This window comes from Coregonus clupeaformis, chromosome 13, assembly GCF_020615455.1.
Source record: "Coregonus clupeaformis isolate EN_2021a chromosome 13, ASM2061545v1, whole genome shotgun sequence".
Classification (NCBI taxonomy): Eukaryota; Metazoa; Chordata; class Actinopteri; order Salmoniformes; family Salmonidae; genus Coregonus; species Coregonus clupeaformis.
Window position 1 is genome coordinate 42,884,866 of NC_059204.1, and position 23,064 is coordinate 42,907,929.

The 23,064-nt window shown below is 44.3% G+C and overlaps 1 protein-coding gene across 4 annotated transcripts in view; it reads left to right on the forward strand.

Moving 5' to 3' along the window:
• LOC121579521 (leucine-rich repeat and calponin homology domain-containing protein 2-like) overlaps window positions 1–23,064 on the forward strand; it is a 48,328-nt gene that overhangs the window by 13,887 nt on the left and 11,377 nt on the right. For 2 of the 4 annotated variants that reach the window (XM_041894169.2, XM_041894170.2), the window contains exons 2-13: window positions 8,961–9,105; window positions 14,654–14,780; window positions 14,916–15,021; window positions 15,205–15,341; window positions 15,618–15,748; window positions 15,966–16,053; window positions 16,484–16,580; window positions 16,699–16,802; window positions 19,862–19,929; window positions 20,270–20,386; window positions 21,318–21,386; window positions 21,680–21,742. In XM_041894169.2, the coding sequence (XP_041750103.2) occupies window positions 8,961–9,105; window positions 14,654–14,780; window positions 14,916–15,021; window positions 15,205–15,341; window positions 15,618–15,748; window positions 15,966–16,053; window positions 16,484–16,580; window positions 16,699–16,802; window positions 19,862–19,929; window positions 20,270–20,386; window positions 21,318–21,386; window positions 21,680–21,742 (1,252 nt within the window). The remainder of the gene's footprint in view (window positions 1–8,960; window positions 9,106–14,653; window positions 14,781–14,915; window positions 15,022–15,204; window positions 15,342–15,617; window positions 15,749–15,965; window positions 16,054–16,483; window positions 16,581–16,698; window positions 16,803–19,861; window positions 19,930–20,269; window positions 20,387–21,317; window positions 21,387–21,679; window positions 21,743–23,064) is intronic. The other 2 variants (XM_041894171.2, XM_041894172.2) reach the window with 2 other exon arrangements.

Below are 23,064 nucleotides of genomic sequence, written 5' to 3' on the forward strand. Positions count from 1 at the left end.
TATGTGCACTAATATCAAAGGCTCATTTATTTGGTGCTAATTCACCTGAGTAAGTGGAAACTCAAAACAGATTGGCTAGATCGCTAACTCGAAATATAATACCCACTGCTAATATCCATGCATTAATCTAACGGTACATTTTATGTCCCCAAAAACGTTGCAGTTGTAGCCTAGGTTACTACCTAATGAAGCCTATGCAATCGCAATGGCTGACGCACATTTTGCGCGCTCTGTATCTCAAAGCCATATAAAATATATTGTTTGTAAAATAGTCACTATTGAGCTCAAAATTGAGAGTTGAGAAATAAAACACTATACCTACACAAAGCTGAGAACCTCCTCTCTTCGACTGTGACAACAGTTGCTGTGTTTTCCCCGCAATTGGATTTTAAAATGTTATACAATCAGACCACTTTTTTTTTTTTTTTTCACTGAGCATTTCTTTCCCTGGGAAAGGAGAGAGCGAGAGTGGCTCGCTCGACACAGCAGAAGGCCCCAGTGAAACAAGTTGGGTCTGACTGCGACCTGTGTCCTGGGCGGTTCTTACCTGACCAGGCAAGAATCGCTCTGGGAAAACCCGCCCCCTCTTTCAATTAGCTTCTGGATTCTTCTTTCTATTGGCTTCTGGCTACTTCCTCATTCTACAGGTCGCAGTGAGTCATGGGGCAGCTGTATCACGGTGTCGCCGGCGATAACATTAGCTAACATGGCAACCAATGCACCGGTGTTGTATTGAGGTGCTTGCCAACCTGAGGTGCTTCCCACTGGGCAGCTGTATCACGGTGTTACCGGTAGCTAGTAATTTGGCAATTTTCTTCTACCCTTCCAGGATTATATTTCAAGTAGGATAACAGTTTACACGAGATAACTAATATTGGTAGTCATAAACACTGAGGGTACAAAACATTAGGAACACCTTCCCAATATTGAGTTGCACCCCCTTTTGCGTTCAGAACCGCCTCAATTCGTCGGGGCATGGACTCTACAAGGTTTCGAAAGTGTTCCACAGGGATACTGGCCCATGTTGACTCCAATGCTTCCCCACAGTTGTGTCAAGTTGGCTGGATGTCCTTTGGGTGGTGGACCATTCTTGAGATCCCAAGGGAAGCTGTTGAGCGTGAAAAACCCAGCAGCGTTGCAGTTGTTGACACACTCAAACCGGTGCGCCTGGCAACTACTACCATACCCCGTTCAAAGGGACTTTAAATATTGTTGTCTTGCCCATTCACCCTCTGAATGGCACACATACACAATCCTTGGGCTCCCGAGTGGCTCAGCGGTCTAAGGCACTGCATCTCAGTGCTTGAGGTGTCACTACAGACCCCCTGGTTCAATTCCAGGCTGTATCACAACCGGCCGTGATTGGGAGTCCCATAGGGCGGCGCACAATTTGGCCCAGCGTCGTCCGGGTTTGGCCGGTGTAGGCCGTCATTGTAAATAAGAATGTGTTCTTAACTGACTTGCCTAGTTAAATAAAGGCTTAACAATCATTCTTTAACCTGTCTCCTCCCCTTCATCTACACTGATTTGAAGTGGATTTAACAAGCGACATCAATAAGGGATCATAGCTTTCACCTGGTCAGTCTGTCATGGAAAGAGCAGGTGTTCCTAATGTTTTGTGCACTCAGTGTAGATGTCGCTGTGATACAGTCTACTCAATGGGGAGAGCATGAACGGCAACAACCCTGGGACACAGTGTCCCTCGCTCCCGTTTTCCAAGCACTGCTGTCCCACAATGGCGTGGGGAATAGCTACTAGTGTAGCCAATGTCAGGGGGTAACTCTTGCAGTAGTTCAATGGTAAAGTCATCAATAAAACTGGCTGCTACTGCGGCCCGTAGAACGAGGAAGTAGCCAGGAGCCAATAGAAAGACTGGGCGGGTTTTCCCTGGGCGGTTCTTGCATGGTCAGGTAAGAACCGTCCAGGACGCGGGTCGCAGTCGGACCATATTGAGCGAAACCGGTACAGGGGCAGGCAGACACTTTAATTACAAGAATCATAAGCATAATGCACTTTACTGTTTGTCCTAATCATGGTTTTAGCCTCCTACAAAATAGGACGTTTTAAGTGAGGTGACCATGTACAATGTTCAGCTCGGACTGATGCGACTAATTCAAATTCAAGTCGTTAAATGCGACTAAATGGTCGCAGTCTGGAGCCCTGCTTTGGTCAGGATTATTTTTCATGCGTACTAAATCACCTAAAAACAGAGGATGTAGGCCAAGGTGGTGGTGATTAAAGAGGGCTGGAGATTGCATCTCTGTTGGGGTCCACTGTCCCCAAACAATGCTGTGGGCCTGTTTTTTCGCCTCATCCCCTCTGGCTATTGAGGAGTAGAGCACTACATGCAACCATTTGCAGCTCTGTCTCTGGAGAGGTGTAAGTGATACATCATCAGTTTGGGGGACAGGTTGTGAGTGGGAGTGATATAGTGTGACACGCCATCTCCCTCTCCTCTCCCCTCCATCTTCCAATGAGAGGGTGACCCTGCTGTGGAGAGATGGTCCCTGGAGGGGTGACGTGGGGCAGGGGGATTATACCCCCTCTGGTACACAGCTGAGCCGATGGGTACCTCATCGCCCCTTTCCATCATGAGCAGCCCCGAAACACAACCCTCCAATTGAAAAGCTGTGAAATAGGCCACGGCAGCCACTAATGTGATTTCTCTACTTAACAGAAACACACACACACACACACACACACTCTAACCAGTAAGGCAGTATCAGGGGTTTGTGTGTGTGAGCCCACCACCATGAGGCTAGGTATAAGATATTGGTGTATTTGCCTGGCTATCTCTGATGTAGCCAGGCAGGCCAGGGTTATACAGCAGTCCTCTCAGGCATCATGTGCCCCCCCTCTATGGCTGTGCTGTGCTGTGTGGGATAGGAGGTTGAGGATCAGAGAAGTCACTGTCACATGGGATTCCCATCACTCCCTCTCCCTGCTTGTCTGTCTGTCTGTCTTACACATGCCAAACCTAAGGACTGTGTTGCCAGGTCTAGAACACTGCTGGTTTGATCTTTGTTATAATGATTATCACTAACGAAGATGCATTATGTAATTATTAGAGCAATCGTTTCTATGCTTGGAAAGGATGGGGTTTAGCTTAGGTTGAGGAACTGTTGTCTGCTTCTCTTCCTGTGTTGCTCTGAATGATTCCTCTTGGTGCTGTGAAAATCAATGGGACTCTAAGAAATGGAGCACGCAGGAAGGGGATTTCAGATACACATAGAGAATGGGGAGCGAGAGTTGTGGGTAATGTAGTTTGGTTTGGGGACACCCCTTGCCCACGTTGTGTGGGTGCTGGCTCTACTCTCTATATCCCAGATGGGCTGAAATCTAGGCCAGCTCTGATTGCATGCCTGAGCTCATCTCTCTCGCTCACTCTTCTTCTCTCTCACTCTGTCTCTATCTCTCTTCCCCCCTCTCTCTCATATGCGTGCCAGTCGTATGCTGACCTCACTGAATGGGCTGCTGTCTGAATATTTGATGAGGCGCCCAGGTTTCTTGCAGGCAGGAGTAGAGGAACAGGGCTGGTGCTGCTGCTGTGAATGACTGGTGAGAGGCACGAAGGGACTCCTATCTATTATGGTAACCACTAATCCTCATGTTGTGGAATGGAAAACCACACACTCCAGACCCTAGCTGATTTAACTGGCATTCCTTCTCACTGATGAAGTGGGCGAAGTTCACCTGTCAAGGATAGTGAATTAGCATGAATTATTCTACAAGGGCACTGACTTAGATATTATTTTGGAATAAGTGTAGGTATATTTCTTGAGGACCTATCACACTGACGTGCAGATTGTGTTCCCTGTGCTACAGAGTCTTTGATGTGGTGTGCATGCTGACATCTCTGAGGAGGTTATTGGGGTTTTGTCCCATTTCATTAGTTGTGTGATGTGTTAGACTGAACAGCCTGGCAGGTCTCAGTGTGATGGAGAGACAGATCTGTTGGTCTCCTCAGCTCAATGTTGGATCTGTACCTTTGTACCTGACTGGGTGCTTGTCTTGTTAGTGGTGGCAGTTGTTCTGTGGAGCAGGGATGTATCTCCTCTCAGAATTCTCCCATCCCACTGCCTCTGGAATGGAGTTAAACACAAACACTTCCTTATGCAAAATGTCTCCCACACAGTTAATGCTGCAACATGTAACAGGCTTGCTCAGAGACAGTCCTCTTATGTGGAGCCAAAACAAGCTAGTCATATCTGTTTCTCTCTGAACAGAGATACTTAGTGGGCATGTGTGCCTCAAGCTACGAAGCTATGATAGAGAGTGGGTGACTGACAAGTATTGATGTTTGTTGTGTTCCCACTGCCTTTAATGGCTTGTCTGCCATGTGAGATCTGACTGGATGGTTGCCCCAGGTTCCTCTTATTCTCATTTGCCTGACTGGTTATTCCCAGAAAACCTGAAAGAAAGTGGAGGAGATCAAATTGGAATTCATCCTGATCGGGCTTTAACTGAGCTTAAAGATGTACACAAGAGACTCAGTCAAATATCTGGATTTTAGATTTTTGAAAGGCAAGGATCCATTGGGCATCTTTATGCAGTTTTGGGTTTAGTGATGAGAGAAGAGCGAGGCCATTATATCAGGTAGGCTGCCAAGGCCTGTGAGTGGCCTAGAGATAAAGCTTTAGTCCTGCCGTATCTGCCCTCTAATTAAATATCCAGCATTGTTTTGGCAGCGACGATTACACCCTCCTACTCACCATGCTGAACCCTCGCCTCTACACACAGACACAAGGCTGAGGCCAGTTTATTAGACTGCTCAGGAACCAACTCCCTCTGTGTTTGAGGAACTCAACCTTTGTTAAAGTTTCATTTAGAAATAAGTTGTATCAGCACAACCTCTTTCCCTCCTTTGCATGCACTACTGAAGCAAACATAGAAATACATATAAATGCATATACACACACGTCCCCTCACATGTGAGCATCTTGCAGATTCAGTTGCTTACCGCTCTGCGTGTGGTTGCCATGGTATCGGTAGCCAGGACCTTCAAATAATCCTTCACGGAGTACTGCAGAGCTCTCCTTCACAGAGTGGCCTGTGCTCTACAGCAGAGCCCCAGCCTCAGGGACACAGCCTCTGCTGGGTCCCCAACAACCGGATGTTCCGGTTTTCAGGGGAAATGGAAAGAGAGCCTGTGACGCCACTTTCACCTTTGGACGTTAACAAGGCGACACTCCATCTTAACTCCTCCACATTTACTGGATTGGTTGAACAGTGCAGAAGAGAACCTCCCCCGACAGTTTATTTTCTTCTCGTCAAGACCAGTACGTAGAGGATATAGTTTATTTTCCGCCTGCTACGTTAGGTTAGGGGGACACAGGCAGAGACTAGACTACTGATTTATGGGATCAGATACAGATATGTCTCTTACCAAACAGTCACATTCACAAGAAGATACACTATATATACAAAAGTATGTGGACACCCCTTCAAATTAGTGGATTCGGCTATTTCAGCCACACCCATTGCTGACTGGTGTATAAAATGGAGCACACAGCCATGCAATCTCCATAGACAAACATTGGCAGTAGAATAACCTTGCTGAAGAGCTCAGTGACTTTCAACGTGGAACCATCATAGGATGCCACCTTTCCAACAAGTCAGTACATCAACTGTAAGTGCTGTTATTGTGAAGTGGAAGCGTCTAGGAGCAACAACGGCTCAGCCGCGAAGTGGTAGGCCACACAAGCTCACAGAACCGGACCGCCGAGTGCTGAAGTGCGTAGCGTGTAAAAATCGTCTGTTCTCTGTTGCAACACTTACTACCGAGTTCCAAACTGCCTCTGGAAGCAACGTCAGCACAATAACTGTTCGTTGGGAGCTTCATGAAATGGGTTTCCATTGCCGAGCAGCTGCACACAAGCCAAAGATCACCATGCACAATGCCAAGTGTCTGCTGGATTAGTGTAAAGATCGCCGCCATGGGGCTCTGGAGCAGTGGAAACGCGTTCTCTGGAGTGATGAATCACGCTTCAGCATTTGTAAGTCCAACGGACGAATCTGGTTTTGCCGGATGCCATGAGAACACTACCTGCTTGAATGCATAGTGCCAACTGTAAAGTTTGGTGGAGGAGGAATAATGGTCTGGGGCTGTTTTTCATGGTGCGGGATAGGCCCCTTAGTTCCAGTGAAGGGAAATCTTAATGCTACAGCATACAATGACATTCTGGACCAGGGTTCCCCAACTAGCGGCCAGAATTTGGCCCGCGGGTGGTTTTATTTGGCCCCCCAAGTTTGTTGTACATAAAAGACTGTAAAAACACCAGGAAATCATTCCCACGCATTATAGAGAGAAGTGTATATAATAATAATAATAATAAATAATAATTGGTGGATTTATATAGCACTTTTCTACTAACTGAGGTACTCAAAGCGCTTTACATAGTAGGGGGAAAATCACCTCATCCACCATCAATGTGTAGCACACACCTCAGTGATGCACGGCGACCATTTTTGTGCCAGAACGTGATATACAGTGGGGAAAAAAAGTATTTAGTCAGCCACCAATTGTGCAAGTTCTCCCACTTAAAAAGATGAGAGAGGCCTGTAATTTTCATCATAGGTACACGTCAACTATGACTGACAAATTGAGAAAAGAAAATCCAGAATATCACATTGTAGAATTTTTTTATGAATTTATTTGCAAATTATGGTGGAAAATAAGTATTTGGTCACCTACAAACAAGCAAGATTTCTGGCTCTCACAGACCTGTAACTTCTTCTATAAGAGGCTCCTCTGTCCTCCACTCGTTACCTGTATTAATGGCACCTGTTTGAACTGGTTATCAGTATAAAATACACCTGTCCACAACCTCAAACAGTCACACTCCAAACTCCACTATGGCCAAGACCAAAGAGCTGTCAAAGGACACCAGAAACAAAATTGTAGACCTGCACCAGGCTGGGAAGACTGAATCTGCAATAGGTAAGCAGCTTGGTTTGAAGAAATCAACTGTGGGAGCAATTATTAGGAAATGGAAGACATACAAGACCACTGATAATCTCCCTCGATCTGGGGCTCCACGCAAGATCTCACCCCGTGGGGTCAAAATGATCACAAGAACGGTGAGCAAAAATCCCAGAACCACACAGGGGGACCTAGTGAATGACCTGCAGAGAGCTGGGACCAAAGTAACAAAGCCTACCATCAGTAACACACTACGCCGCCAGGGACTCAAATCCTGCAGTGCTAGACGTGTCCCCCTGCTTAAGCCAGTACATGTCCAGGCCCGTCTGAAGTTTGCTAGAGTGCATTTGGATGATCCAGAAGAGGATTGGGAGAATGTCATATGGTCAGATGAAACCAAAATAGAACTTTTTGGTAAAAACCCAACTTGTTGTGTTTGGAGGACAAAGAATGCTGAGTTGCATCCAAAGAACACCATACCTACTGTGAAGCATGGGGGTGGAAACATCATGCTTTGGGGCTGTTTTTCTGCAAAGGGACCAGGACGACTGATCCGTGTAATGGAAAGAATGAATGGGGCCATGTATCGTGAGATTTTGAGTGAAAACCTCCTTCCATCAGCAAGGGCATTGAAGATGAAACGTGGCTGGGTCTTTCAGCATGACAATAATCCCAAACACACCGCCCGGGCAACGAAGGAGTGGCTTCGTAAGAAGCATTTCAAGGTCCTGGAGTGGCCTAGCCAGTCTCCAGATCTCAACCCCATAGAAAATCTTTGGAGGGAGTTGAAAGTCTGTGTTGCCCAGTGACAGCCCCAAAACATCACTGTTCTAGAGGAGCTCTGCATGGAGGAATGGGCCAAAATACCAGCAAACAGTGTGTGTGAAAACCTTGTGAAGACTTACAGAAAACGTTTGACCTGTGTCATTGCCAACAAAGGGTATATAACAAAGTATTGAGAAACTTTTGTTATTGACCAAATACTTATTTTCCACCATAATTTGCAAATAAAGTCATTAAAAATCCTACAATGTGATTTTCTGGATTTTTTTTCCTCATTTTGTCTCTCATAGTTGACGTGTACATACGATGAAAATTACAGGCCTCTCTCATCTTTTTAAGTGGGAGAACATGCACAATTGGTGGCTGACTAAATACTTTTTTTCCCCACTGTATGCCAATTAGGAATGAAGGGGATGATTAGGTGGCCATGATGGAATGTGGCCAGGTTGGGAATTGACACCGGGGTGAACACCACTACTCTTACAACAAGTACCATGGGAATTTGAATGACCACAGAGAGTCAGGACACCCGTTTTAACATTCCATCCGAAAGACTGCACCCTACGCAGGGCAATGGCCCCAAATGTAATCAAGGTTTGAAATTATGTTTTAGTCACTTATTATATATGTTTGGGCTACTTGCGGTTAATTTGCAGTCTAAAAACATTGTTTTTTTACTACGTTCCGGCCCCACGACCATCCACTTAAGAAATAATTGGCCCACGGCTGAATCTAGTTGATGATCACTGTTCTAGACGATTCTGTGCTTCCAACTTTGTGGCAACAGTTTGGGGAAGGCCCTTTCCTGTTTCAGCATGACAATGCCCCCGTGCACAAGGCGAGGTCCATACAGAAATGGTTTGTCGAGATCGGTGTGGGAGGACATGACTGGCCTGCACAGAGCCCTGACCTCAACCACATCGAAAACCTTTGGGATGAATTGGAATGCTGACTGCGAGCCAGGCCTAATCGCCCAACATCAGTGCCCGACCTCACTAATGCTCGTGGCTGAATGGAAGAAAGTCCCTGCAGCAATGTTCCAACATCTAGTGGAAAGCCTTCCTATAAGAGTGGAGGGGGCTATAGCAGCAAAGGGGGGACCAACGCCATATTAATGCCCATGATTTTGGAATGAGATGTTCGACAAGCAGGTGTCCACATACTTTTGATCTTGTAGTGTACGTACAGTACTGTGTATATAGTCGCTGTGTACCCATGACCCTCACCTGCTGTCTCTCTCTTTCCCTCCCCCCAGATCTGTCGAAGAACAGGCTCACAGAGATTCCCCCAGAGGTGTGTCTGTTTGCCCCCCTTGAGTCCCTCAACCTATACCACAACTGCATCAAATGCATCCCAGAAACCATCATCAACCTGCAGATGCTGACCTATCTCAACATCAGGTCAGTGATGACTCATGGAGCACTGTGGCATGATCTGTTTACCCAATGACCTCATACTGTTTGATATCACCATGATATCACCAGGATAGAGGAAATACAAAGGCCCATATTTAGGTGTTCACAGCAAAGAACCCACGGGGGGCCAGTATGAAAAATAAAAAATAATGTATGCACTCACTTAACTGTAAATCGCTCTGGATAAGAGCGTCTGCTAAATGACTAAAATGTAAATGTAAAATGTAAAGATATTGTTATTCTTGGATTCTTTTTACCCCCTTGAAATGGTCAAATAACGCAAGCATAGATGGCAATGGCACCGATTGGCCTTTAGGTGGAGCTGTTATAAGCAGTCTCACTTAAACCCTCATATCCACCGCCCCTTTTGACCTAGAGACTTAAAATGTTGTACAGTTGAGGTCGGAAGTTTACATACACCTTAGCCAAATACATTTAAACTCAGTTTTTCACAATTCCTCACATTTTATCCTAGTAAAAATTCCCTGTCTTAGGTCAGTTAGGATCACCACTTTATTTTAAGAATGTGAAATGTAAGTATAATAGTAGAGAGTGATTTATTTCAGCTTTTTATTTCTTTCATCACATTCCCAGTGGGTCAGAAGTTTACATACACTCAATTAGTATTTGGTAGCATTGCCTTTAAATTGTTTAACTTGGGTCAAATGTTTTGGGTAGCCTTCCACAAGCTTCCCATAATAAGTTGGGTGAATGTTGGCCCATTCCTCCTGACAGAGTTGGTGTAACTGAATCAGGTTTGTAGGCCTCCTTGCTCACACACGCTTTTTCAGTTCTGCCCACACATTTTCTATAGGATTGAGGTCAGGGCTTTGTGATGGCCACTCCAATACCTTGACTTTGTTGTCCTTAAGCCATTTTGCCACAACTTTGGAAGTATGCTTGGGGTCATTGTCTATTTGGAAGACCCATTTGCGACCAAGCATTAACTTCCTGACTGATGTCTTGATGTCTTGCTTCAATATATCCAAACATAACGATGGTATTATGGCCAAACAGTTCTATTTTACTTTATCCTATCCCAGGTATTCCTAGGTATTCCTATCCCAGGTATTCCCACAAGGTCCTTTGCTGTTGTTCTGGGATTTATTTGCACTTTTCGCACCAAAGTACGTTAATCTCTAGGAGACAGAACGCGTCTCCTTCCTGAGCGGTATGACGGCTGCGTGGTCCCATGGTGTTTATACTTGAGTACTATTGTTTGTACAGATGAACGTGGTACCTTCAGGCGTTTGAAAATTGCTCCCAAGGATGAACCAGACTTGTGGAGGTCTACAATTTTTTTGCTGAGGTCTTGGCTGATTTCTTTTGATTTTCCCATGATGTCAAGTAAAGAGGCACTGAGTTTGAAGGTAGGTCTTGAAATACATCCACAGGTACACCTCCAATTGACTCAAATTATGTAAATTAGCCTATCAGAAGCTTCTAAAGGCATGACAACATTTTTTAAAGGCTCAGTCAACTTAGTGTATGTAAACTTCTTACCCACTGGAATTGTGATACAGTGAATTATAAGTGAAATAATCTGTCTGTAAACAGTTGTTGGAAAAATTAAGTGTCATGCACCATGTAGATGTCCTAACCAACTTGTCAAAACTATAGTTTGTTAACAAGAAATTTGTGGAGTGGTTGAAAAACGACTTTTAATTACTCCAACCTAAGTGTATGTAAACTTCCGACTTCAACTGTACAGTCGTGGTCAAATGTTTTGAGAATGACACAAGTATTGGTCTTCACAAAGTTTGCTGCTTCAGTGTTTTTAGACATTTTTGTCAGATGTTACTATGGTATACTGAAGTATAATTACAAGCATTCCATAAGTGTCGAAGGCTTTTATTGACAATTACATTAAGTTTATGCAAAAAGTCAATATTTGCAGTGTTGACCCTTCTTTTTCAAGACCTCTGCAAACCTCTGCATGCTGTCAATTAACTTCTGGGCCATATCCTGACTGATGGCAGCCCATTCTTGCATGATCAATGCTTGGATTTTGTCAGAATTTGTGGGTTTTTGTTTGTCCACCCGCCTCTTGAGGATCGACCACAATTCTCAATGGGATTAAGGTCTGGGGAGTTTCCTGGCCATGGACCCAAAATGTTGATGTTTTGTTCCCCGAGCCACTTAGTTATCACTTTTGCCTTATGGCAAGGTGCTCCATCATGCTGGAAAAGGCATTGGTCGTCACCAAACTGTTCTTGGATGGTTGGGAGAAGTTGCTCTCGGAGGATGTGTTGGTACCATTCTTTATTCATGGCTGTGTTCTTAGGCAAAATTGTGAGTGAGCCCACTCCCTTGGCTGAGAAGCAACCCCACACATGAATGGTCTCAGGATGCTTTACTGTTGGCATGACGCAGGACTGATGGTAGTGCTCACCTTGTCTTCTCCGGACAAGGTGTTTTCCGGATGCCCCAAACAATCGGAAAGGGGATTCATCAGAGAAAATGACTTTACCCCAGTCCTCAGCAGTCCAATCCCTGTACCTTTTGCAGAATATCAGTATGACCCTGATGTTTTTCCTGGAGAGAAGTGGCTTCTTTGCTGCCCTTCTTGACACCAGGCCATCCTCCAAAATGTTTTGCCATACTGTGCGTGAAGATGCACTCACACCTGCCTGCTGCCATTCCTGAGCAAGCTCTGCACTGGTGGTGCCCCGATCCCGCAGCTGAATCAACTTTAGGAGACGGTCCTGGCGCTTGCTGGACTTTCTTGGGCGCCCTGAAGCCTAATTCACAACAATTGAACCTCTCTCCTTGAAGTTCTTGATGATCCGATAAATGGTTGATTTAGGTGCAATCTTACTAGCAGCAATATCCTTGCCTGTGAAGCACTTTTTGTGCAAAGCAATGATGACGGCACGTGTTTCCTTGCAGGTAACCATGGTTAACAGAGGAAGAACAATGATTTCAAGCACCACCCTCCTTTTAAAGCTTCCAGTCTGTTATTCGAACTCAATCAGCATGACAGAGTGATCTCCAGCCTTGTCCTTGTCAACACTCTCACCTGTGTTAACGAGAGAATCACTGACATGATGTCAGCTGGTCCTTTTGTGGCAGGGCTGAAATGCAGTGGAAATGTATTTTTGGGATTAAGTTCATTTTCATGGCAAAGAGGGACTTTGCAATTAATTGCTATTCATCTGATCACTCTTCATAACATTCTGGAGTATATGCAAATTGCCATCATAAAAACTGAGGCAGCAGACTTTGTGAAAATTAATATTTGTATCATTCTCAACTTTTAACCACGACTGTATGTAGGTATCTTCCCTCATGCTGAACAAATTTGCCTCAAGGACCAATAAGGTCCGTCAGGATAGATTTGGCTGTGAAAACCTTGGAAAAATGTATTCTCATGAACCAAAAGTCAAAATAACACCAGCAATTATGTAGGCCCATGGTACATCTCTTAACTTAGTTTGAGAAAAGCTAAGGGATTGGTTAAGAGTTATTGATAAATCAAGAAATCAGATTTTACATGTCCATTTAAATCCTTTGTGAATCCACTTCACAATGGCCTATCAACTTGAAACCTTTTAGGTTAATCAAAGACATGACCATGATGAACCATGTTATTTCTTACAAAATGAGGAAACTATTAACAATTCACTTTTTTACTATGTAACACTAACGCTTAGAATAATCATAAAACATATTTTTCACATGGTCTAAAAGTCAGATTCACTGCAAATGTGGTCTTTGGACTCATTACAATAGTCCCTAAATAAAGAGTTTGAGAAAATAACGTTGATGCATTCAAATATAGCCACACTATACCAGTAGTAGCACATACGCTAATATGCTAAAAATACTTTAAAAAAAAAAATCTTCTTCTCAATAAGTCATAAGACAAAATGACACCAAATGGTATATATCTTCACTTAGTTTGAGAAAAGCTACGGGATTAGTCAAAAGATGTCTGAGTTATTAACAAAAATCTGATTTTATGTGTCCATTTAAACCAGTGGCCTATCAACTTGAAACGTGTTGCTATCACGGATATCCCTAAAATGAACCACACTGAATTTGGGATTGATATCTTTAAAAACAAGAAAACTATGTATATTAACAACTAATTAATTGCATATGTAACGCGAATGCTCAAAATTATCTGCAATCATCTTCTCCTCGGGCAACATACGTCAGATTCACTCCAGATTTGGTATATAGACTCAATGAATTAGCCTCTAATAAATTTGAGAAAGATAACCAACCTACAGTACTAGACTAAACTTCCTTTATTGCACACAAAGAAAGACAAGGAATTGCAGTCAGTTTTGGAATGGGTGGTCAGTAGTAAACTGGTCCTGAGAATCTCTAAAACTACTTGGTGTTACCTTAGATTGTAAACTGTAATGGTCAAAACGTAGATTAAATGGTTGTAAAGATGGGGTGAGGTCTGTCCATGATAAAGAGATGCTCTGCTTTTTTGACACCACACTTCAAAAAGGAAGTCCTGCAGGCTCTAGTTTTGTCTTATCTTGATTATTGTCCAGTCATGTGGTCAAGTGCTGCAAATAAAGACCTAGTTAAGCTGCAGTTGGCCCAGAACAGAGCATCACGTATTGCTCTTCATTGTAATCAGAGGGCTAATATAAATACGAAAGGTTGAGGAGATACTGACTGCACCACTTCTTCTTTTTATAAGAAACTTTTAATGTGTTGAAAATTCCAAATTGTTTGCATAGTCAACTTACACACAACTCTGACACACACACACTTACTCCACCAGACATGCCACCAGAGGTCTTTTCACAGTCTCTAAATCCAGAACAAATTCAAGAAAGTGTACAGTATTATATGGAGCCATTATTGCATGGAACTCCATTCCATCTCCTACTGCTCAAATGAACAGATAAAAAAACAGTTAAAGCACTACCTCACAGCCCAACGCCTCTCCCCTATTTGATCTAGATATTTTGTGTGTATGTATTGATATGTAGGCTGTGTGCCGTTTTTAAATGTATGTAGTTCTGTCCTTGAACTGTTCTTGTCTATTAATGTTCTGTATTATATTTCATGTTTTGTGTGGACCCTAGGAAGAGTAGCTGCTGCTTTCACAACAGCTAATGGGGATCCTAATAAAATACCAAAAAAATATAGTTGCTACATGATAGAGTGCTTGCTTTGTTATCCAACTGAGCTTGTGTCCTTTATGTCATCCTGTGAACCCCGTTCATTGCTGCTCACGGCTATATTCAATTTTATTCTGCTTCATCTCAGGAGAAATGGTGTTCCCCTTTCAGGGACTTCACAGGATCAAGTAGCAAGAGCATTTCCTCTTTCATAGTATGAGAAATAAACTGGGATGTTGTTTTGTAGATGATGTCTATATAGTACTGCTGATTTCCCAGACACAGTTAGATAGCAGTCTCCTCTGTTTCACTAACATTCTTTTAACACAGAGGAGACCTTTTTGTTGCTTGATCTTTTCCTGATGTATCCAATGTTATACTTGCACACAGGACAAAGCTTGAATACTGACTATAGTGCGCATGTGTATTTTGTGTTTCTGTAGCCGGAACCTTCTCTCAACATTGCCAAAATACCTGTTCAACCTCCCTCTCAAAGTGCTGGTGGTGAGCAACAACAAGCTAGTGTCCATCCCAGAGGAAATTGGGAAGGCCAAAGAGCTGATGGAACTGGTGAGCACTGGCCCAGAGCTCATGAGTGTGGGCGCGTGCGTGTTTTTCCACATGCATGTGTATCTGGATTTGTGATCTATGTCCAGTTATTTGTAGGCCTCTGTATGACAGCCAGCTCTCTGTCTCCCCCTGTAGGACATCAGCTGTAATGAGATCCAGGTGCTGCCCCCTCAGGTGGGGAGGCTCCAGGCCTTACGGGAACTCAACATCAGGAGGAACTGTCTTCACATGCTGCCTGAGGGTATGTAGCAGTTTACGTTCTCTCCCCTGGTCCTCTTCACTCTCTCTCCCTCACCAACACCTCTCTGGACCCCAGGGCAGTGACAGATACCAACTATATAGGTTTACCGTACTCTCTCCTTATTCTATATCCAAACCCTCTTATGCTCTCTTTCTTTTTCTCTACCCCTCGCTCTCTCTCCAGAGCTGGCGGACCTGCCACTCACCAGACTAGACTTCTCCTGCAATAAGATCACCGAGATCCCTCCTGTCTACAGGAAACTCAGGCAGCTGCAGCACATCATCCTCGACAACAACCCTATGCAGTCCCCACCTGCACAGGTGTGTGTGTGTTCTTATGTGGCAACATCTGTGGTAGTTTGTGCTGTAAATGACATTTGGCGCTGCATGGGAATATCCACTGCCATCTCGATGTGTATCAGGGACGTGGTTACAGTAATACACAGGTTAACCTCAGCTCGGCAACGTGCCTAGACCCCCCCCCCAGCTGTGATAGTATTCATGAAATACCACAGTCTCTGGTCAGTTGGACACTTAATATCAGCACTTATATATTTAGGATGTTTATTTCATGTACTTTGTATTTGTGTGTTTCAGATCTGCCTGAAGGGCAAGGTGCACATCTTTAAGTACCTGAACATCCAAACATGTAGGATGGATAAGAAGCCTGACTCTCTGGACCTCCCCTCCCTGGGAAAACGCTGCCTTCCCCAGCCTCTGACAGACAGGTACACTCTTATATCATACTACAGACCAGACAATCGCCCATATGCATCATGAATAGTGTGTTCCATTAAACTATAATGACAACTAGTATGACATATTTGAAGATTAATGACATATGTTCGACGTATTATGAAGTGCTTATGATGTTGTCATGAATGTGAGTTAAACAAAACTGTCTGACTGTTTTATTACTGACTATACCTTTATATGTCTCTACAGCATGGAGGATTTTTACCCCAGTAAGAACCACGGGCCTGACTCTGGTATCGGCAGTGACAATGGGGATAAAAGACTGTCTACGACAGAGGTCAGAGTTCACCCACTGTAGTCAGGCTTAGACTGTACGAGGCCTATTGGTGTGCGTTCAACCATGGCAAATTGATACTGCCACTTTGTATTTATTCTGTAGTCAGTGTTTGACTTTACATTTTTTACAGTTTAGTCATTTAGCAGACGCTCTTATCCAGATCGACTTACAGTTAGTGAGTGCATACATTTTCATACTGGACTGGACTGAAGTAGGTGCCGGTACTCATTTAGGTGCTGGAACACTACAATATTTTGCAGGAACTAAAGCAGTAGAATATTTGAGGTGCCTGTACAAAGTTCCTGTCAGCTCCGCCCCAAGTCAACCACCTTCTGTAGTACGTGCAGACCTGTTCAGTACACTCGTTTATGGTTCATGCTCACTTAACTCTTAAGTTCCCTTCTCCTCGCCCCTTCCTCTCTTCCTCTAGCCTTCTGATGATGACACCATCAGCCTGCACTCTCAGGTCTCAGAGACGGCCCGCGCCGACGCCCTCTCTCTCCTCTCCAAGATGGACTCATGCAAAGGTAAGACCGGTTTAGATGCAGTGGATTTTACTGTTAGGAAACAGTATTTGAGCAATAATGTGCTCAACTTGCAACAAGCACATAGTCTGAGGTTCAACCTGGTGTGTTGTTCCCGTAGATCAGGACCCCTATGACTTCATCGAGCCCAACCCAGAGGAGGATGCTGCCCTGTCAGAGGGGGATAGGCAGCAGAGTGGTGGACCCTACATCTCATGTATAAAGGTACATCACAAGTAATCCATAGGGAGCTGTATGGCCACTACATGTACACCACTAACTAGCCTGTCTTCCACTGTCCATGGGTGTGCTAGCACTCCCTGTTCCTATTCCACTATGAGCTCTGGGGTATAGGAGATTGTCAGTACAAGTTTGATCAGTGCTTAAAACGAATCATACCTTTCATCAAGTCATAAAACTTGAAAGACGTGAATGTCAGGTATGGGATCTCAAGTGCCATAAGTCAGGCAAATAATTCAAGTACACTGCATGGCGAAAAGTATGTGGACACCTGCTCGTCGAACATCTCATTCCAAAATCATGGCCGTTAATATGGAGTTGGTCCCCACTATGCTGCTATAACAGCCTCCACTCTTCTGGGAAGGCTGTCCACTAGATGTTGGAACATTGCTCCGGGGACTTGCTTCCATTCAGCCACGAGCATTAGTGAGGTCGGGCACTGATGTTGAGCAATTACGCCTGGCTCACGGTCAGCGTTCCAATTCATCCCAAAGGTGTTCGATGTGGTTGTGGTCAGGGCTCTGTGCAGGCCAGTCAAGTTCTTCCACACCGATCTCCACAAACCATTTCTGTATGGACCTCGCTTTGTGCACGGGGGCGTTACAGTTGGCACTATGCATTGGGGCAGGTAGCGTTCTCCTGGCATCCGCCAAACCCAGATTATTTAGTCGGACTACCAGATGGTGAAGCGTGATTCATCACTCCAGAGAACGTGTTTCCACTGCTCCAGAGTCCAGTGGCGGCCATCTTTACACCACTCCAGCCGACGCTTGGCATTGCACATGGTGATCTTAGGCTTGTGTGCAACTGCTTGGCTATGGAAACCCATTTCAAGAAGCTCCTGATGAACAGTTCTTGTGCTGACGTTGCTTCCAGAGGCAGCTTGGAACTCGGTAGTGAGTGTTGTAACTGAGGACAGACTAATTTTACGCGCTTCAGCAGTCGGCGGTCCCGTTCTGTGAGCTTGTGTGGCCTACCACTTCGCGGATGAGCCGTTGTTGCTCCTAGATGTTTCCACTTCATAATAACAGCACTTACAGTTGACCGGGGCAGCTCTAGCAGGGCAGAAATTTGACGATCTGACTTGTTGGAAAGGTGGCATCCTATGACGGTGCCACGTTGAAATTCACTGAGCTCTTCGGTAAGGCCATTCTACTGCCAATGTTTGCATGGCTGTTTGCTCGATTTTATACACCTGTCAGCAACGGGTGTGGCTGAAATAGCCGAATCCACTAATTTGAAGGGGTGTCCACATTACTTTTGTGGAGCGGTGTCACAGAGCTGGTGTCAGTCCGAGCTTGTATTCTATTCATATATACTCTGTTACAAACTTACGTGTTAATCATCGTTGATTGAAGAGGTGAATTATTTCTTCCTGCTGCGTCAGGAGGGTTGTCCAACTAGGTCCGCGGTCTGAAGCGCTAGATATCCTGTGTGGTGGCTAGTGCCATGCTGGCCAAATCCAAGGGGGGAGCTAAATGGGGGGAGCTAAATGCTAAATGTCCATCGTATCCGATGATGACTTCCACTTCTGAGTTAACTGTGAATTATTTGGTGACTGTAGAGTCCAATCCGAGATCCACAAACTTTATTGCAGGTGGGGCGTATGCAGTCTGTGTTGGTGGGGGCAGCATGGTTGTATGTCTGTCTGTGTTGGCGGGGGCAGCATTGTTGTATGTCTGTCTGTGTTGGCGGGGGCAACATGGTTGTATGTCTGTCTGTGTTGGCGGGGGCAACATGGTTGTATCTCCTGAGCTGTTTTTGCTGTCTCTTTGTGCTCCTCTCCTCCTCCTCCTCCTCCTCTGTACACCGCTCTGGCAGAGCTGCCGCCAGGTGGAACGGTCGGCAGCAGCATCCTCTAGGTCTGTGGGTTTGACGTTGCACTTCTTCAGCTACGTTTTCAGCTGGTGCTTGTAGCGCTTCATCTGCCCCCCTGCAGACCGCCGGCCAACATGTAGCTGGCCATACAGGATCTTCCACAGCAAGCGCTCCTTAGACATTCTAATGACATGCCCAAGCCAGCGCAGTTGGTGTTGGGTGACCATGGCCTTCATACTCTTGCAGTTGGTCTTAGCAAGTATTTCTGTATGGGGCGCACACTCGCACCAGGTGATTCCCAGGCTGCGCATGGTGCGACACTATTAATTGAAGTATGCATATTTATGAAATGTCAATGGGGTTGACATTTGATGATTTCATGTATGTATTTTGACCATGTATTTGTGATTAGTCGGAAGTGGTTTCTTCCAAGGTAAAGGCCATGTTGAGATGTACTTAAGCCCTGTCATTTCATTGTTGGACAGACATTGTTTTCAGGCATGATGGAGGCCTGGTGTTTGATTTATTTTCAGTTATTTGTTAGTTTACCAGTCTACGTCCTGTTTGTGTAATTGTTCGTACATATGTACGTAGTGTACAGTTTGCCACTCCTGCACTGTAAATAAACATCCAACCTGGACATTGCACTGCCACTTCTTGTTGCCTCTGCACTGAAACCTCCACTGCTAGGGTGGCCTCCCTTACAAGTGGAAAAGGCCAACAGATCATCTCGTTAGGTTTTTTGGGGGGAAACTTGTGGAATAAGCCAAAGCACAGAGCTGAAAGGCCAAATTAAATGTGTCTCGGCCTGACTTGGATCGATAATGGAAAACAGGCTTGTGATTGAACCTGGATAGTAGTGTAGGGGTTTTACACATCTTGTTATAAACTGGGTGGTTCGAGCCCTGAATGCTGATTGGCCGACAGCCGTGGTATATCAGACCGTATACCACGGGTATGACAAAACATTCATTTTTACTGCTCTATTTACATTGGTAACCAGTTTATAATAGCAATAAGGCACCTCTGGGCTTGTGATGTATGGCCAATATACCATGGCTAAGGGCGGTATCCAAGCACTCCGCGTTGCGTCGTGCATAAGAACAGCCCTTAGCCGTGGTATATTGGCCATATACCACACCTCCTCTGGCCTTATTGCTTAATTATAACATTTTATATATATATATATATTGAATTAATGAAACTTACTTTTTATTTTGTTTCAGGAATTGGAGAAGGTTCTTAACAAGTCACACCAAAGCAAAGATAAGGAGAACTGGAAAGAGGAGTCTGGGTAAGTCCTCACTACACAGATGGACAGGAGGAGGAAGGGAAGACATTTCACCTTCAAGTTCTTTTAAGTTTGAACTGAAATAATATTGATCTATCAGTCTCCTTAGATAGTTAATTTACAACACTGGTTAATGTACTGTAGGTGAGTTGATACTTAGCAGCTAGATGATAGCAGTAATAATAATAACAACAGGCCAAGACAGTAGACATGCTGAGAAGACTATGTTGTTGGATAGCTGCCACTATAGTATGGCCACATAGTGAGTTAATGTTATTACAGTGAGTGTGAAGTAGGTGGCATAGGATTTGGCTTCAAAAGGTCATGTCCCTGTGGCCTGCAGCTCTGATAAAGATCAGCTAGCAGAGGAAGAGGAGGAGGAGGAGGAGGAGGAGCTGAAGGAGGTGCTGGACCTGAGGAAGATTGCCGTTCAGCTCCTGCAGCAGGAGCAACAGAACAGGTGAGAGGCTGACCTCTGACCCCTTGGCCCCTCCCTCCTCTCTGACCTCACCTCACTCTGAGCTCTGCCCTGCCCCTAGCCCCATATTTCTCTGTCCTCCTCGCCACTGCTGAGCTCAGCATCCCCCACCCCCACCCCTGCTCGCGCTCTCTCTCTCTCTACCCTTGACCCCTTACAGTGAAAGAGCAGGAAGGTCCTGGGATGTTCTTGGAGGAGAGGGTTGGGAGGGGAGGGACTCTTCTTTTTAGTCTCCAAGAGTGTTGGGCAGAAAAGATAAGGACTTGATTTACAACCCCTGACAGTTATGGGTTTCTGACTATTTATTGGGGTTCTAACCACAGTTATTAGGTTAACTACAATCAATTGTCACCGTGAGCCAGCCGTAGCTGTTGCAGACAGCAGGTGATATGTGAAGAGTACATGTTATCATTTCTCTTGTATTGGGTCCTTCTATACATTCTTAGAAAAAGGGGTTCCAAAAGGGTTATTTGGCTGGCCCCATAGATAACTATTTTTTGGTTCCAGGTTGAACCTTTTGGGTTCCATGTAGAACCCTCTGTGGAAAGGGCTTTACATGGCACCCAAAAGGGTTCTACCTAGAACCAAAAACATTTTTTCAAAGGGTTCTCCTATGGGGACAGCCGAAGAACCCTTTTAGGTTGTAGATATAACCTTTTTTTCTAAGAGCGTATTCTCTGTATTTTATCCATTGTATGGGCAGACCTTAGGTCCTTTCCAGACATTTTGCTGTTCCTTTTTCTCCTGAAGTTATTACTCCATCACCACATTCTAACTATCTCTCTTCCCGCTCTGCATCTAACAAACCTCCCTGTCATTGGCTCCTGTCTTCTCTCCTCTTATTCCCTCCCTGCTCTCCCACCTCGCCTCTTCCTTGGACCTGATTGGTGCACACATGATGTGTGGCTACTAGACGACGATCCTTAATTTGTAGAGCAGAGAGTCTAATTCATCGAAGGAGGGTTGCCGGCCGTGCACACAGGTAGAGAGAGAGAGATGTGTGGTAGAGTGAGATTGTGAAAGTTTAAGGAGGTGGTGTCTGTTTAATTATAATAGTGAAAAATGTCACGCTGGAGTTTTAAATGCATGTTTCTGTGCCTTGTAAGATGGATGCATACCATTAGCTAGATTGTCTGTTGTTCTCCAGTTCTTAAATCCACCTGAGCCCATACCATACCATATCATGCCTGCCTGAACACATTGTGCCTGCAGAGTGAAAATAGAGAGATGATACTAATCCTTACTAATCCCCCCTCCCTCTGTCTACCTGTCCAGGTTCCTCAGTCACTCTGGCAGCTCCAGCAGCAAACAGAGGTCCCCCTCTCAGGCCATCCGCAGGTACATACAGCACAGCTCTGCCTAAACACATGACTCCTGCCCCTTACACTCTGAGACCTTGGGTCGGTTGCATAAAACTAGCCAGTTTCCTGGGCGCAAGTTAAGCCTAGTCATGGACTTTAAAGCATGCCATTCATGCGTCATTGAAACTGTCCCCATGACTCATGTTATAGGATCTTGTCATAATATACAGTGCATTCGGAAAGTATTTGACTTTTTCCACATTTTGTTACGTTACAGCCTTATTCAAAAAATTAATGACATTATTTTTTCCCCTCTTCAATCTACACACAATACCCCATAATGACAATGCAAAAACAGGTTTTTAGAAATGTTTGCAAATTTACAAAAAATTAAAAACAGAACAACCTTATTTACATACAGTACCAGTCAAAGGTTTGGACACACCTACTCATTCAAGGGTTTTTCTTAATTGTTAAAAAAAAAATTACATTGTAGAATCATAGTGAAGACATCAAAACTATGAAATAACACATATGGAATCATGTAGTAACCAGAAAAGTGTTAAACAAATCAAAATATATTTTATATTTGAGATTCTTCAAATAGCCACCCTTTGCCTTGATGGCAGCTTTGCACACTCTTGGCATTCTCTCAACCAGCTTCACCTGGAATGCTTTTCAAACAGTCTTGAAGGAGTTCCCACATACAGTGCCTTGCAAAAGTATTCATTCCCCTTGGCGTTTTTCCTATTTTGTTGCATTACAACCTGTAATTTAACTTGATTTTTATTTGGAGTGAAATTAAAAAAAATAGCATACACTACCGTTCAAAATTTTGGGGTCACATAGAATTTTGGGGTCACATAGAAATGTCCTTGTTTTTGAAAGAAAAGCAATTTTTTTGTCCATTAAAATAAAATGTTGATCAGAAATACAGTGTAGACATTGTTAATGTTGTAAATGGCTATTGTAGCTGGAAACGGCTGGTTTTTAATGGAATATCTATAAAGGTGTACAGAGGCCCATTATCAGTCCTGTGTTCCAATGGCACGTTGTGTTTGCTAATCCAAGTTTATCTTTTTAAAAGGCTAATTGATCATTAGAAAACCCTTTTGCAATTATGTTAGCACAGCTGAAAACTGTTGTGCTGATTAAAGAAGCAATACAACTGGCGTTCTTGAGACTAGTTGAGTATCTGGAGCATCAGCAATTGTGGGTTCGATTACAGGCTCAAAATGGCCAGAAACAAATAACTCGTCAGTCTATTCTTGTTCTGAGAAAATAAGGCTATTCCATGCGAGAAATTGCCAAGAAACTGAAGATCTCGTACAACGCTGTGTACTACTCCCTTCACAGAAC